The 12,898-nt window shown below is 44.9% G+C and overlaps 1 protein-coding gene across 2 annotated transcripts in view; it reads left to right on the top strand.

Moving 5' to 3' along the window:
* LOC135371563 (26S proteasome non-ATPase regulatory subunit 11-like) overlaps positions 1–12,898 on the top strand; it is a 59,505-nt gene that overhangs the window by 10,136 nt on the left and 36,471 nt on the right. For both annotated transcript variants that reach the window (XM_064605552.1, XM_064605551.1), the window contains exon 4: positions 4,690–4,761. In XM_064605552.1, coding sequence (XP_064461622.1) covers positions 4,690–4,761 — 72 coding nt within the window. The remainder of the gene's footprint in view (positions 1–4,689; positions 4,762–12,898) is intronic.

Below are 12,898 nucleotides of genomic sequence, written 5' to 3'. Positions count from 1 at the left end.
CCCGAAAGTGGGCTTCACCTGATGCTTCCCTGCATGAGGTGAAGCCGCCCCTACAAAATTGAAGCCTGCTTTACAAAATTGTTTATGCTGCAGGACAAAACAGGCAGATTGTAGTTTAGCTTAGGATAACATTAGCCCAAGTTTATTGTGTATACTTCACCTGAGGAAGGGGCGGCGTCCCTCCCTTGTGCAGTTTAGCGGTAGCAGTGGCGGATTTTGATTTGATATCTGGGAGGTTGCCTTCAAGAAGTTAAGACCTTTAAATAATGGCTACAGTCCAAGAACAAAAAGGGGTGCACTAAAAATGTAACTTCCCCAGGGCATGTATTATAAACTCCTTCCTATAAAGTTCCGATGAAGTCTGTAGATGCTGAAGGATCTTTCAGCAGGTATAAAATGATTTCAGGCGACAGACCGCATCAGATGAGAACGCAAGATATCATGTATGTAATGCTGAGCCACAACAGTGCTTTGAATCTGTAATTTTATAACATATTTTTTGTTCCCCTCATTATCCAAGAAAATAAAGTGTCTCCCATTTCACGGGAGTCCGTTGACTGCTCGCTGCGGAAAATCGCGGAATTTACGAGTCACTGCCGCGGAATTTTGAATTTGCCGCAGCAGAAAACAGAGGGCCTTTGTGATGACCAAGTCGAAAATGGGTGTGAAGACAACAAAGTTCCACCAGTCACCTCTAATACTGCAGATGATGCTTTGAGCATATTGGTGCAATACTTCCAGCAACACAGTGACACTGAACAATTTCTCGCAAACATTGGACAGATGAGTTCATTTGTGGCGAAGCAACGCTTGTCCCAGCAGCGTCAATCTAAGGTTACAGAATGGTTCAGCTGCCCGACAAGTGGAAACCCAATAATATAAACACAATAAATGTTGTGTTGATGCCAGTTTTATCCTGTGTACCAGATATGAATGATATAGTTTCATTGGCCATGAAAATTTGGGTACTTCTGTTAAGATGAACTTTTGATTAGACGAACAAATTTTTGTCGCCCCCTCGTGTTCGTCTTAAAGGGAGTTCACTGGTTAATTTGCTGTCACTTCACTACAAGCGCTAGAAGAGAGATTGTAATCGATTATAGAAATTGTAAGTTTCATATTATACTTACGACCTCTATTATGTTCTATACAGCCACTCCTTTATAACGAACTTCAGGAGATCACGGAAAATCTTTGTTGTAAAGGTAACTTCGTTAAAACCAATGTTTTATAGGAAAAATGCCTTAAAATGCTAGCAATCTTGTTTGTTGGTAGAATTTCGTTGCTCTGATCAAAACCCACCTTAAACGTTCAATCTACAATAGACATGGCACCTTATCTCTGTTTCGACATTTTTTATCCCCCTCGCAACAATAAACTGCGAAGATGTGTGACGAAAACAGCGACCAGAACACGTTGAGGGGAACATATGAGGACAGCTTCTGGCAACATTGCACATCGCCATTCTGCAAGTCGGCTTCACCAAACGCTTGTCTGCTTTATGCAAAGCTCACTTTACGAGCGTGCGACTGGAAAGCACGTGCTGGGCCTTTTGAATCATCTCACGAATTTCGCCAGCATAGGCCAAAAACGAAGACAGTCTGACTGACGTTATTGAATGCTGATCGTAGGCGAGTTCCACCAGGAAACGTCATTTTCCGGAACTTCTTACACATTTCCTAAGACAAAATAGAAACAGAAGAGCCTGTGTCGATTAACGCGGATGAAGGATGACCATCGACTGTGACGTGGATGCTATTGCGTGGGAGGTATGTTTAACAGGAACACGACAGGTGTAGCACGACCTCCAAGAACTGCATTTACGTGTTTCCCCGAGGAGGATTAGACGTAAGGCGAACGGGGTTGCGGAAAGAAGACCTCCAACGCCCACCCGGCGACCGGGAATGACGTGGGCTCGGCGCATATTTGGGTTCACTGAGAGGGGTATCATTCGGCGAGGACGGAATTGGTGTAGTCGGACAGGCGATGCTGGTAACGAGTGTTGGTATAATGCTGCGGTGGACCGTCCAATCCAGAATTCCTCTCGCTGGCGCTTTCTGCAAAATATCACGATTCCGCAGTAATAACGAGTGAACCGACGTCGCGACTGGATGACCAGAAAACTGACCGGCGGCTGCGTGAAAGAATGCACTCTCGCCACTTGAGACACTGCTGCAGTCATTTGCCCAGGAGACAAATTGGCTCTAACAACGTCTGCGTACGATGGTTAGAGCGGTGCAGTGGCAGATGGCATCATGGCGTTTGCAAGTTCTTCTCAAACGATGGACTGTACCAGAGTCGGTGTTTCACGCTGAGCTTGCCGGGCGACAGCTGTCTGCCTCGAGAGTTCCTCACGCACGATCTCACGAATTAAAGAGCGCAGGTTGTCAAGTGAGACAATCTCAGAGGTTGCTCCACACTGATGGTACGTGTCCCTATTCCGTAGATTTCTGGCGTCTTGCAGCTTCTTGCAAAACACAAGGATTTCCGCAACGGTGGTAACGCCTTTGCCTATGAGGAGCTGGATGGCGTCGTCTCTTATCCCTTTGAGAATGAGTTGGATCTTTCCAGTGTCGGACATGTCAGGGTTGGAACGTTTGCAAAGTGACAACACATCTTCCACGTAGGACACATAAGATTCCTCAGGCTGTTGAGTACGGGAAGGAAGCTTCTGCTCTGCGTCAATCTTCCAGAACGCAGGTCTGCCAAAAGGATTGTGCAGACGACCAGCAAATTTTCCTCAGTCCTGGAATTCCACTTTGTGGTTCAGAAACGACGTCTTCGCGACACCAGATAGATTACGACGTTGTTCAGTTTGCTGTTGTAGTCCCACCTGTTGTGACGACATGCGAGGCCAAATTCGTCCAACCAGTCGTTGACGTCTTGGCCTTCGATACCATTGAACGTAGGCAGGTCGCTTTACGGGGCCGTACTACTGGAGGGGATTGCGAGGCCCAAGGCTGGTTAGAGCCTCCTGAAGCCGTGCCATTACCAGCAGCAGCCGGCGGGACGTTGGCCATCGCTGCAACTCGTGAAGCTTCGAAGTTCCAGATCAGCTGGGAAGTCAACAGCAGATGTAGCTAAGGAGGGTGAATCGTTCGCACATTCACCAAGTTGATAGGTTTCGAAGAGCGCGTTTATTATGATGACGATGAGTATGAGGATGAGAGGGACGAATTCTGTCTCACATTATAAATGTCCAAAGTATACATTGAGTCCTATGGGTGCCTGACCAGACCGCAAAAAATGTTCATTATAACGATCTTTTCGTTATAAAGACGTAGTAAAAGTAGTAAAGTGTCATTGTAGTAAAGCACCGACTGCATCTGAGATGCATCACGTTGCACCAGCACTGCCGATATCCAACAATATTGGACCAAGATATGTATTGTGCCAAAAGTTTGTTAGTGGTGCGATGCCGGAAATATAAGGAACCCATTGATATTTCTGGTCTGACTTTTTCTGGCTAAATGCCTTTGTCAGATTGCGGACGAAAAAAATTGGCTTGTATGGATACATTCAGGTATTAGTGGGTTATTACTTTTTGCTTTCTGTCCAGCGAGCCAAGTGAATGTGTGTTGATGAAACATACATATGGCCACGAGCATCACTTTGTAAGATCAGATGTGCTCCTCATGCTTTATTGTTGCACTCAGATAATATATGCACTAATAATAAGATTGTACTTAGCGCAACATAAGTAGGGCCTGACTTTTTCGGGTTTTATTTTTGGCCAAATTCGGGGGGTAAATATCGGGTGATATTTTTCATTTGAAAATTCGGGTGTATTCGGGTTAAATCCCGTTACGGCATATTCTGTCGTCAGGAATTCGGGTGATTTTTTTTTTGTTTAATAAAAATTTGTCTTAACATGGAACTAATGTTTAGCAATGTTATCAAAGTTTATTTTAATGCACGCTTATGAGTGTGCCACGCGACCCGGATGTTTTCGGGTAGATTCGGGTTAAACCCGAATTTTACAGATTTCGTTCGGGGGGTAAATATCGGGCAGATACGGGTTTAACCCTAAAAAGTCAGGCCCTAAACATAAGTGATTAAAATGGAGGGAGGAGCCCGATCTTGAACTTGTCGTTATCCCATAATGCACGTGAAATGTACTTAGAGCCGTGATTAGCCCCAAGTTCTTTCACGAGCCTACCAAACCGGCTTTGCAGACTTTAAATATAACGTTAGCGATCGCTATAAGTTCAAGTTCGGGGCCCAGGGTTTAACCCAAACCTGTCCCTCCATGATTCTGGAGGGAATAATCCGGGCCTAACTAAAAAAAAGTAGAGGTGTGTGAATACCAAAACTACCACTTGGATTTGAGTTGGAGTATTTTATGCCCATTTGTGTATTTCGAATCCAATTATTTGGATGAATTGGGAATCCAATTCGAATGTCACAAGGCACTCATCCGAATATTTAGAATATCTTCCATGCAGCCTTTGTTCCCGGCGCATATTGGCACAGTTACCCCTGAAGTCTGCCCAGGGTGCATATTAACCCCCCACTTGTTCCTGCTGTTCTCTTTCCATATGCCCATATCTGTACACTGCTTGTAGCCAACTTTGTGGTGCTAACGCAGAACAGTTTGAATTAATGGGATTGCACTGTACTTTGATTGCTCAAAATTAATGTGTCGCCAAGGTGTTGTAATGTTGACTCATATATTTAACCTGTTTGCAGGTTGAGCTCTGCAAGGAATGCATTGAGTGGGCACAGAAGGAAAAGAGAACATTCCTCAGGCAGTCATTAGAAGTGAGTATGTACTGGCACTATGGGTGGGATTGCAGCTTAAGTGTTACATTGCATATCTGTTACTGTAAGTGATCATGAGGTTGTTGAAGGGATGCTTAGTCATTGCGAGTAAATGTTTAAAACTACAGAATTAATATTGTAGCCTCTAAGCTTTAGGCACTGGTGTAGATTTCTGAAAAGCCTTTGACTGCATGAATCTTAAGTAGAGGTGTGTGAATTCACTTGAACGAACTTCAAGGGATATCAGGAAACTGTTCTTTTACAGGGACCATGAAATGAATTGCGCGAATTCTGAGTTCTCTGTCGGAAACGGTCCTCATGAACCATCACTATCATACACACATTGAGTTTTAACCGTATTCCGTGCACTTGGGGGGGGGGGGGGGGGTTGCAGTGCCTTTTGGAGAGTCATTTTCTGACGAAGAAGAGAAGGGAAACGTGCTAAGTCAACGGCTACATTACACTTTTGGTAGGATTTTGTGTCAACGATTAGATGCCATCTTATCTCCGGGTCAAATTAAAACACATTTTATGGCCAAGTTTGCAAATTTTGCAATTTGCTTGCAAAAGCCTGTCCGTGAGTCGGCAATGTACTCTGCGTATGATGTCACTGCCAGTTTGCCTCACAGATGGGCCATAGCAGCAGCCATTCATGGCGGTGGTTAATATAGAATATTTTCGCTATTTTGACCATTTTCAACCTCATATTTCGCAGGGTGAATGCTTTAGTACGGAGGAACAAATTGAAAATGTTCGTAGGCTCGTTAAATATCCTTTCACGGTCCCTTTAAGTGAAAGTTAACTAAATTCGAGTGGTTCAAAATTCAAACTGTTGTGCCTAAAGGATGTTGCATTTTGCATTACACTCGAACCTCTATGTAACAAATTTGTAGATGCTGGATCTTTGTTTCCTTTAAATGGAGAAATTCATTAAATGGGACCCGCCAAGCGAAACAAAAATGGCCGCTGTCACTACCTGCGCCGCGAGTACCGCAAAATGCCATTTGTCATAAACAAGTATTAAGCTATGAATGGCACAAAATATCAAGCTTTATTCATCACATAACGTAATATACGTGCATAATACTTAGTTTATGCACATTATTGCTTGGAGTGTTCATGACTTGAGTAACTCTGGATGACCTATGCTGCTTTCTTCCGCACGTTCATGTATCAACGTTTTTGGTTGGTTCACTTGCACTCATGACGTCTGGAAAGAACGAAGCTACACTGCCGGTGAATACTGAAAAGAATGAGAAATGAGTACATACCACGTAGATGTTTGCGCTGAAGGAACTTTGAATGGCAGCTGCGTCATGCATGTCAGTGGCGTGAACAAAAACAAGTTAAAAAATGGCATAAAACCGCAGCCTGCTGTCATCGGCAGCAACAAAAGCAAATTAGACCTTGCGAGAGGTCAGCAATGCGCGTTTTCGTGTCTGGAAACAGGTGCAAATGGGCCCTCATGCCGGTTTCGAAACGGCGTCTTCTTACCGAAAATTACCGGCAGCGGTGGCGAACATGTCTGTGTACACGCTTATCCACAGTAACCAACGAAAACCTGCGTGAGAACAACGGAGAGTGGAAGGTTTCTCCTAATCCTCTTTGTTGTGAAAGCGAAAGACATGCACCGAAGGCTTTTGTTGCCCAGAGGCTTCATTAAATAGAGGCGATCAAAGGAACGTATTTTGTTAAATTGAGCACAAAAATACATTGGCGTTTATGGGGACGGCAAATTCTTTGTTAAACAGAGTTTCGTTAAATCGCTGTTCATTATTGAGAGGTTCAACTGTATTCACTAGTGCAAGAAATACCTGGTACTCAGCAGAAGACATCACTTTTGCATCAATAAGCAGATCGTGGTGTTCTTTCACTATGCGCTTTCTGTAGTTCCGACCTTGTGAACCTTTGTCTCTCGTCTAATGATGGACTTGTTTGTGTAGTGCACATATTTTGGTGAGAGAAAGAAAAGGCTGCAAAACACCACAAGAATGTCTTTTTTGGTCTATTACACACCATTCCACTGCATGTGACTGCATTTTGGCTGCAGCTATGGCTGCGACCCAAATTCAGCGTGCTAATCAAGTTCTAGTCCAAAGCCAACATGTCGTCTGCCACCATCAGCCACGATGAATGGGGGGCAGTGGGGCTGTAGAAAAAATATTTAGAATTGAAATTTGTGCACCGGGATTAGTTAAAATGGAAATTATATACATTGGCTACAACAGCGTTCCTGTGGGGGATTCTAACAAAGTTTGTTAATCTGAACACTTGGTTAAAGTGACATTTGGTCAAGTGGTGTTTTAGTGTATATTCGAAAATTTCATATTCAAAGTGTTTAAATATTCATAAAAGTTTTTTTTTTCTTTTTCGAATATCATAGCAACTTACTACAAAGCTGTTGTGGGCCGTGTGCTGCAATTTGCACGCTGCGGTAACAGCGACAAAACAGCTGCAAAGGAACGTGCGGAGCCCTCTAGGTACGCTCGTCTGCGAATGTGTTGCTACACGTTTGGTAATCGAGGCTATTGCAGCCGCTATTTTAAAGTCTGCCCTAGCCCGCCCTAACTTTTCAGCGGGATGCAAGATTCCATGTGGAATTCCGCTGTTTTGCTGTCAATTCGAATTGCGGCGTATCGACTTCCGGCATTCTGCGCCATTTTTTGTCTTAATACAGAAAATTAATGCCACAAATGTTCCTGGAATTCAAAATGCGTGCCAAAAAAACAACTAGTGCCTGCGTGCACCCGTGGAGGCAAGGAGCAACGCTGGCAGCGCCCGCGGTGCCTCTACGAAACTTTACTTTCGTTGCTGCGATCTCGTTTTGTGCTCTTCGAGTGCGAAGTTTGGGAAATGTCTAAGCGGTCCCATCTGGGAAACAAAGATGCCAAACAACAGGTACATGAGTATGGCACGGAGGACTTTTACGAAGACGGCGGTTTACTTTTCTGCCGGCCTTGCGCAAAAACTATTGACAGCCAACGCAGGTCTATGATTGACGACCACATCAGAAGCAGCAGCCACCGGAAGAATGTCGGAGAAGCAAAAGTGGGCCCAGTGGTATCTGGTTCGGGACTGCAGAAACTGTCCATGTTGCAAACTTTAGAAACCGTTTTAACGGCAAAAGAGGCAAGGAAAGACTTGGCGCTCAAATTCTTGGACAGGCTTGTGTCGGCCAGCATTCCAATAGAAAAGACTGACCATCTGAAAGTGCGCACGTTCTTGCGGAAGCTAGTTACAAATGGAGGATCAGTCCCTTTGGCCAAAAATCTTCGAAAGAGGCTTCCAGAACTCTTCACTAAGCATCGGTCAGCACTCAAAGGCCTGTTCAGTGGTGCCACTGTATCGGCTGTCATCCGTGAAACGACGGATGATCAAGCAAAATCCGTTGTGGACGTACTGTTTGTTAAGGTGTGCATCATCAACCGGTGACTCTTTGCAACGTTTCACAAATGAGGTGAACGCTGCAGTAATGGCCCGATCGTCATCAAGGCACTCACGATCAGAGTTCGAGGTAACTCGTTACAAGTAACTCGTTACAAGTAACTCGTTACTGTAACTAAGTTCCTTTTTTGGTAACTTGTAACTTAACTCGGTACTTTTCCGCAATGGTAACTTTCAGAGGAACTCGTTCCTTTTTCAGGTAACTTTGCCAAAGTAACTTAAGTCAAGTTCCAAGTTACTTTTATCTCGCTTTTCACTCACGTCCACATATTTTCTTGCTTTCTCTCCGGTTCCTTCATGGCATTTCCCTTACCAGGTTCCACGAACGGGCATTGAAAGAAAAGTAGGACCGAGGGTCGCGTCCCTTTAAGGGACCATATTGTAATCCCCTCAAGACCGTGGCTTTCAGGCGCGACCTTCTTCACATCTAGCTTCGAGCGTAGTTCAATTCTGCCAAATTTTGGCGCTGTCAAACACTACGACGTCATTTGTTTCCAAACAGGGAGAGGTCTGTTGTTGGACATAAACGAAAACGATCTAAGCGTGTTGCACTCCTCCGCAGGCAACTCAAGGTCTAACTCAACTGCTCACGCGCGCTGCACCTGCTCCGAAGTAACTTGGAAGTAACTTGTTCTTTTTTTAAGTAACTCAGTAAGTGCGAGTTACATTTCAGGCTGAAGAACTTTGTTATTAACTTAGTTACATTTTGTACACGGTAACTCAACTTGTAACGAGTTCTTTTTGACGGGTAACTTTTGAATCTATGCTCACGACGTATGGTGTTGAGTTGGAAGAGGTAACCGCACTTGTCACCAACAGCACGTCATATATGAAGAAAGCATTTTGCGAATGCATTCAACCACTTTGCTCCAACGCTGTCCGTGTGACGTGTGCCACGCATGGTGTCAATCTGATCGGCACGGCCATGTACGAATCATTTCCCCTTGCGGAGAAGTACGTTGAGAGAATGAAGAAGGCCTTTTGACTTCTGAGCAGAAACCATGCACTGTTCAAGGCTCATCTGCAAGAATGTGGTGTGGAAAACCCCAGGGCGCCCCTGTCAAGACCAGATGGCATTCATGGATTGAGGCTGTGGGGCTCCACCTGGAGTACTTTGAGCACTTTCCCTCTCTTTTGGAAGAAGTACAAGTAACGTAATGGGATGCTGCTGGGGTAGACAGTTTAGTTTCCATGATGTAAGAAAGATATACAGAGCTGAAGTACACCACTCGGTGTATTGTCATTTTTGGCAGAAAGGTGGCCAGCCTGTTGAAGGCTGCAGGAGGTCAGGAAGTGGCTGCATACAAGGATTGCAATGCCTCATTTGTGCTCTGGGGCTACCTTAAAGCAGCATCTTTGGAAGGGTATTGCCCTTATGAGGCAAGAGGGTGTGCAAGATAATGAAGCTGCTCATCTAGGAGAACGAATAAGAGGCGGAATGTGCCAGGCTGTCCGCAAAGCACGAGAGCTCTTGGAGAAAAGTGACACCTGGAAATACTTCACCAGTATGTGGGCCCTAGACCCACTGCAACTAAAGTCAATGTCACATGAACCTTGTGACTATGAGAACATCCTGGTGTCCCATCAAATACGCGAGTAAAAAATCGCGACACGTCAATATCGCGACTAAGCCATATGCAGGGTGTCCCAGTGAAAATAGGCCAGGGGTTAAAATAAAGACTGAGAGACTGACCAAGGTTAGGTCAGGAAACCCTTTTACGTATTTCACACGTTGGGTTCAGTTCATGTAGAGTATGCATCCATCGAGACTGACCAAGGTTAGGTCAAGAGAGCCTTTTACGTACAAGAGAGAAACTGATGTTCTGAGGCTGGAACAACATAGAAGGGACAGATACAAACAAAGCCTCAAATTGCCTAAGAAATCAGCGATAAAAGATGGAAGTCACTGAAAAGGTTAGCCAGCTGTAGGGATGGAACCCACATCTTCTGGATTACCGGTCCAGGGCTCTACCAATTGAGCTAAGCTAACACGCCTTCTCAGCTACTTCCAAGGGTGTGTCATCTGAAGGGACGACAAACCAGCCACTCACTCTCACTCACCCTCCTTTCACTCTTACATTTTTTGCTCACTCATACGCACATTCATACGACGGAAATGGACGCAAGCGGCACCTGTTGAACAAGAGAGAAACTGATGTTCTGAGGCTGGAACAACATAGAGGGGACAGATACAAACAGCAAAAAATGTAAGAGTGAAAGGAGGGTGAGTGAGAGTGAGATGCTGGTTTGTCGTCCCTTCAGATGACGCACCCCGAAAGTCGCTGGAGAGGCGTGTCAGCTAAGCTCAATTGGTAGAGCCCTGGACTGGTAATCCAGAAGATGTGGGTTCGATCCCTACAGCTGGCTAACCTTTTCAGTGACTTTCATCTTTCATCGCCTTTTACGTGTCACAGTCTGCGTGATGGAGAACAGAGAGATAATTAAATCCCATTGACGGCCCAGGATGCACTAGAAAAATAAGGAAAAGTAAAGAAAAACACACAAACAATCTCCTAGATGTTTGTCCACCGCCGCGATTTTGACATGTCACGATTTTTTACTCGCGGTTTTGACGTAGAACCGAACATCCCAGGTATAGGAAGAGAGGCTGGAAACCTTGCAGCTGGGTGGTTGCTGTATATAAACACTGCAAAAGACAGCAAGTCTTCCGACCATGACCTGGCCCCATCTGTCTCGAAGCAAGTAGACTCACAGCACTTCGACATCATTGGTTTTGGGTGTGCATGAAAATACTGACGTGGCATCAGTTGCAGTCGAGTACCTGTTTGTACCCATAAACTCTGTTGATACAGAGAGATCGTTCAGTAGATATAAGAGGATTGTCAGTGATAAACGTCATTCTCTGTCAGATGAGAATACAAAGTACCATCTCATGCTCACCCACAACAGCTTTTTAATGCTGTAGCTTTTTTCTGTATCTTGCAGGCCCAATAAAGAGCTTTCTGCTTGAACTGAATGCCGTTGAGCATGTGTCGTGGAAAAGCGCAAAATTCACGGTCCCCGTCCGTGGAATTTAGGACCTGCCGCAGCAGAAAATGGGTGGCCTTAGCCGTATGCTTCCTGCATAGTGAGCACAGTCACAGCTTTAGTGAACTGCTCTGAACATTTGTAATATAGGCCTATACATAGTTGGGTTAAGCATGGAAATTTCGTTGGTGTTGAGCTGAACGCTGTTGTTTACCATGCCTCTGCATACACAGCCACAACCCGCGTCTCCAATGCGGTTTTTCGCTTTCGAATTGGGCTAGTTGGTGATAATATAATAGAATCATTGTCGCGTGCGATTATTGCGATAATCGAGGAGTGGGACACTCCGTGACTGCCCTGCTCATTGGGATGTCAACGGCACTTGATCCATGTTGATGACGTGGCTCTCGGCGACGTTATGTTCCTTGATGGCGTGGTGCACAAATACCCGAAACTTCTGCAGTTCCTGTTCGAAGTTATCAGGAAGCTTCTGGCACACGGTTGTGTGTGCTCTTATAGCGAGCTTGTTCCACCGCATGAAGCGAAAGCACCATGAACCTTGGCGTTCATTTCCGTCGCTGAAGCCTTTTCCCTGAGACACACCTGCACTGTAGACATCCCTCCACTCACTTCACAGACGGTTCTCCAGCTCTGGCCATCGTGATTTCTTCCCGCAGTCGGATTTTTTGCTGGGGCGCAGTGCTGTTGCAGTTTTTTGCCAGTTCCGGATTAACTTTTCACTGACGTTGAGGTGCCGTCCTGCTGCCTGGTTCCCGTTGGCTATAGCATAGTCGACAGCATGCAGCTGAAGCTTGCTGTGTAGAAACAACTGCCAGAACCACATGGATTGACACAAAAGGAAAGACAACGTGGTTGGCACGATGATGATGATGATGGGGATGCCAGTCGCCAAAGGTGGAAAAGCGCAAAATTTTGCACGGCAGATGGCACTTGTACTCAGTCCCAATGTTTTCGTCAGGAAAAAAGATTTAAGTCTCACCTCTGTATAAGACGCACAGCTGAGAATAAAAAAAAAAAAAAAAAACGTGACTTATATGCCAGATAATACGGTAATTTTACTTGGAACAGCAGTTGCATGACAATGGTTACCAAGCGAGCCCAATTACGGAAGGCCGCCAAGCCATGCCAAGTTCCTTTCGTAGTTGATTCTTCATTTCTGTGATTATCAAAGTGTGGTCATATGTGCTGTATGAACACGTTGCAGTAAACAGGGTTGCTTGATTATTCGATTCAATGTTTCGAGTGAATACTTGCAATCTTCGTATTTGATTCGTATTCAACATTTTTACCATTTGCACAGCCCCAGCTATAACTGGGCACAGTGGGAAACCTGCTCTACAAATTTAAGTTCTCTCCTTCGAGTTAACTTTGCTCAAAAATTCAAACAACTTTCTGCACAAACACAAAAGGTACTTGTAGAGTAGTTTTCGAACCTGATATTTTTGTGCATTGTTCCCTTTTAGTAATTCTCACACTACATAGCTGCAGGACTGTGTCCAGTGGTAGTAAGGCTTCGTGGCCCAATTGTCTTCACTGCTATGCAGGATCACATTCAACAGAGTAGCTTTTAAAGGTACTATAAAGCAGTCGAGGTGCAACCTGATGTTTTGTGTGCCCTGAATTGTGTACGTCCTCAGGAGTAAAATGCTGCAAAATTTTCTCACATAGACGTTATAGCTCCCGA

This window comes from Ornithodoros turicata, unplaced genomic scaffold, assembly GCF_037126465.1.
Source record: "Ornithodoros turicata isolate Travis unplaced genomic scaffold, ASM3712646v1 Chromosome111, whole genome shotgun sequence".
NCBI lineage: Eukaryota > Metazoa > Arthropoda > Arachnida > Ixodida > Argasidae > Ornithodoros > Ornithodoros turicata.
This window is presented reverse-complemented; position numbering and strand designations above follow the sequence as displayed.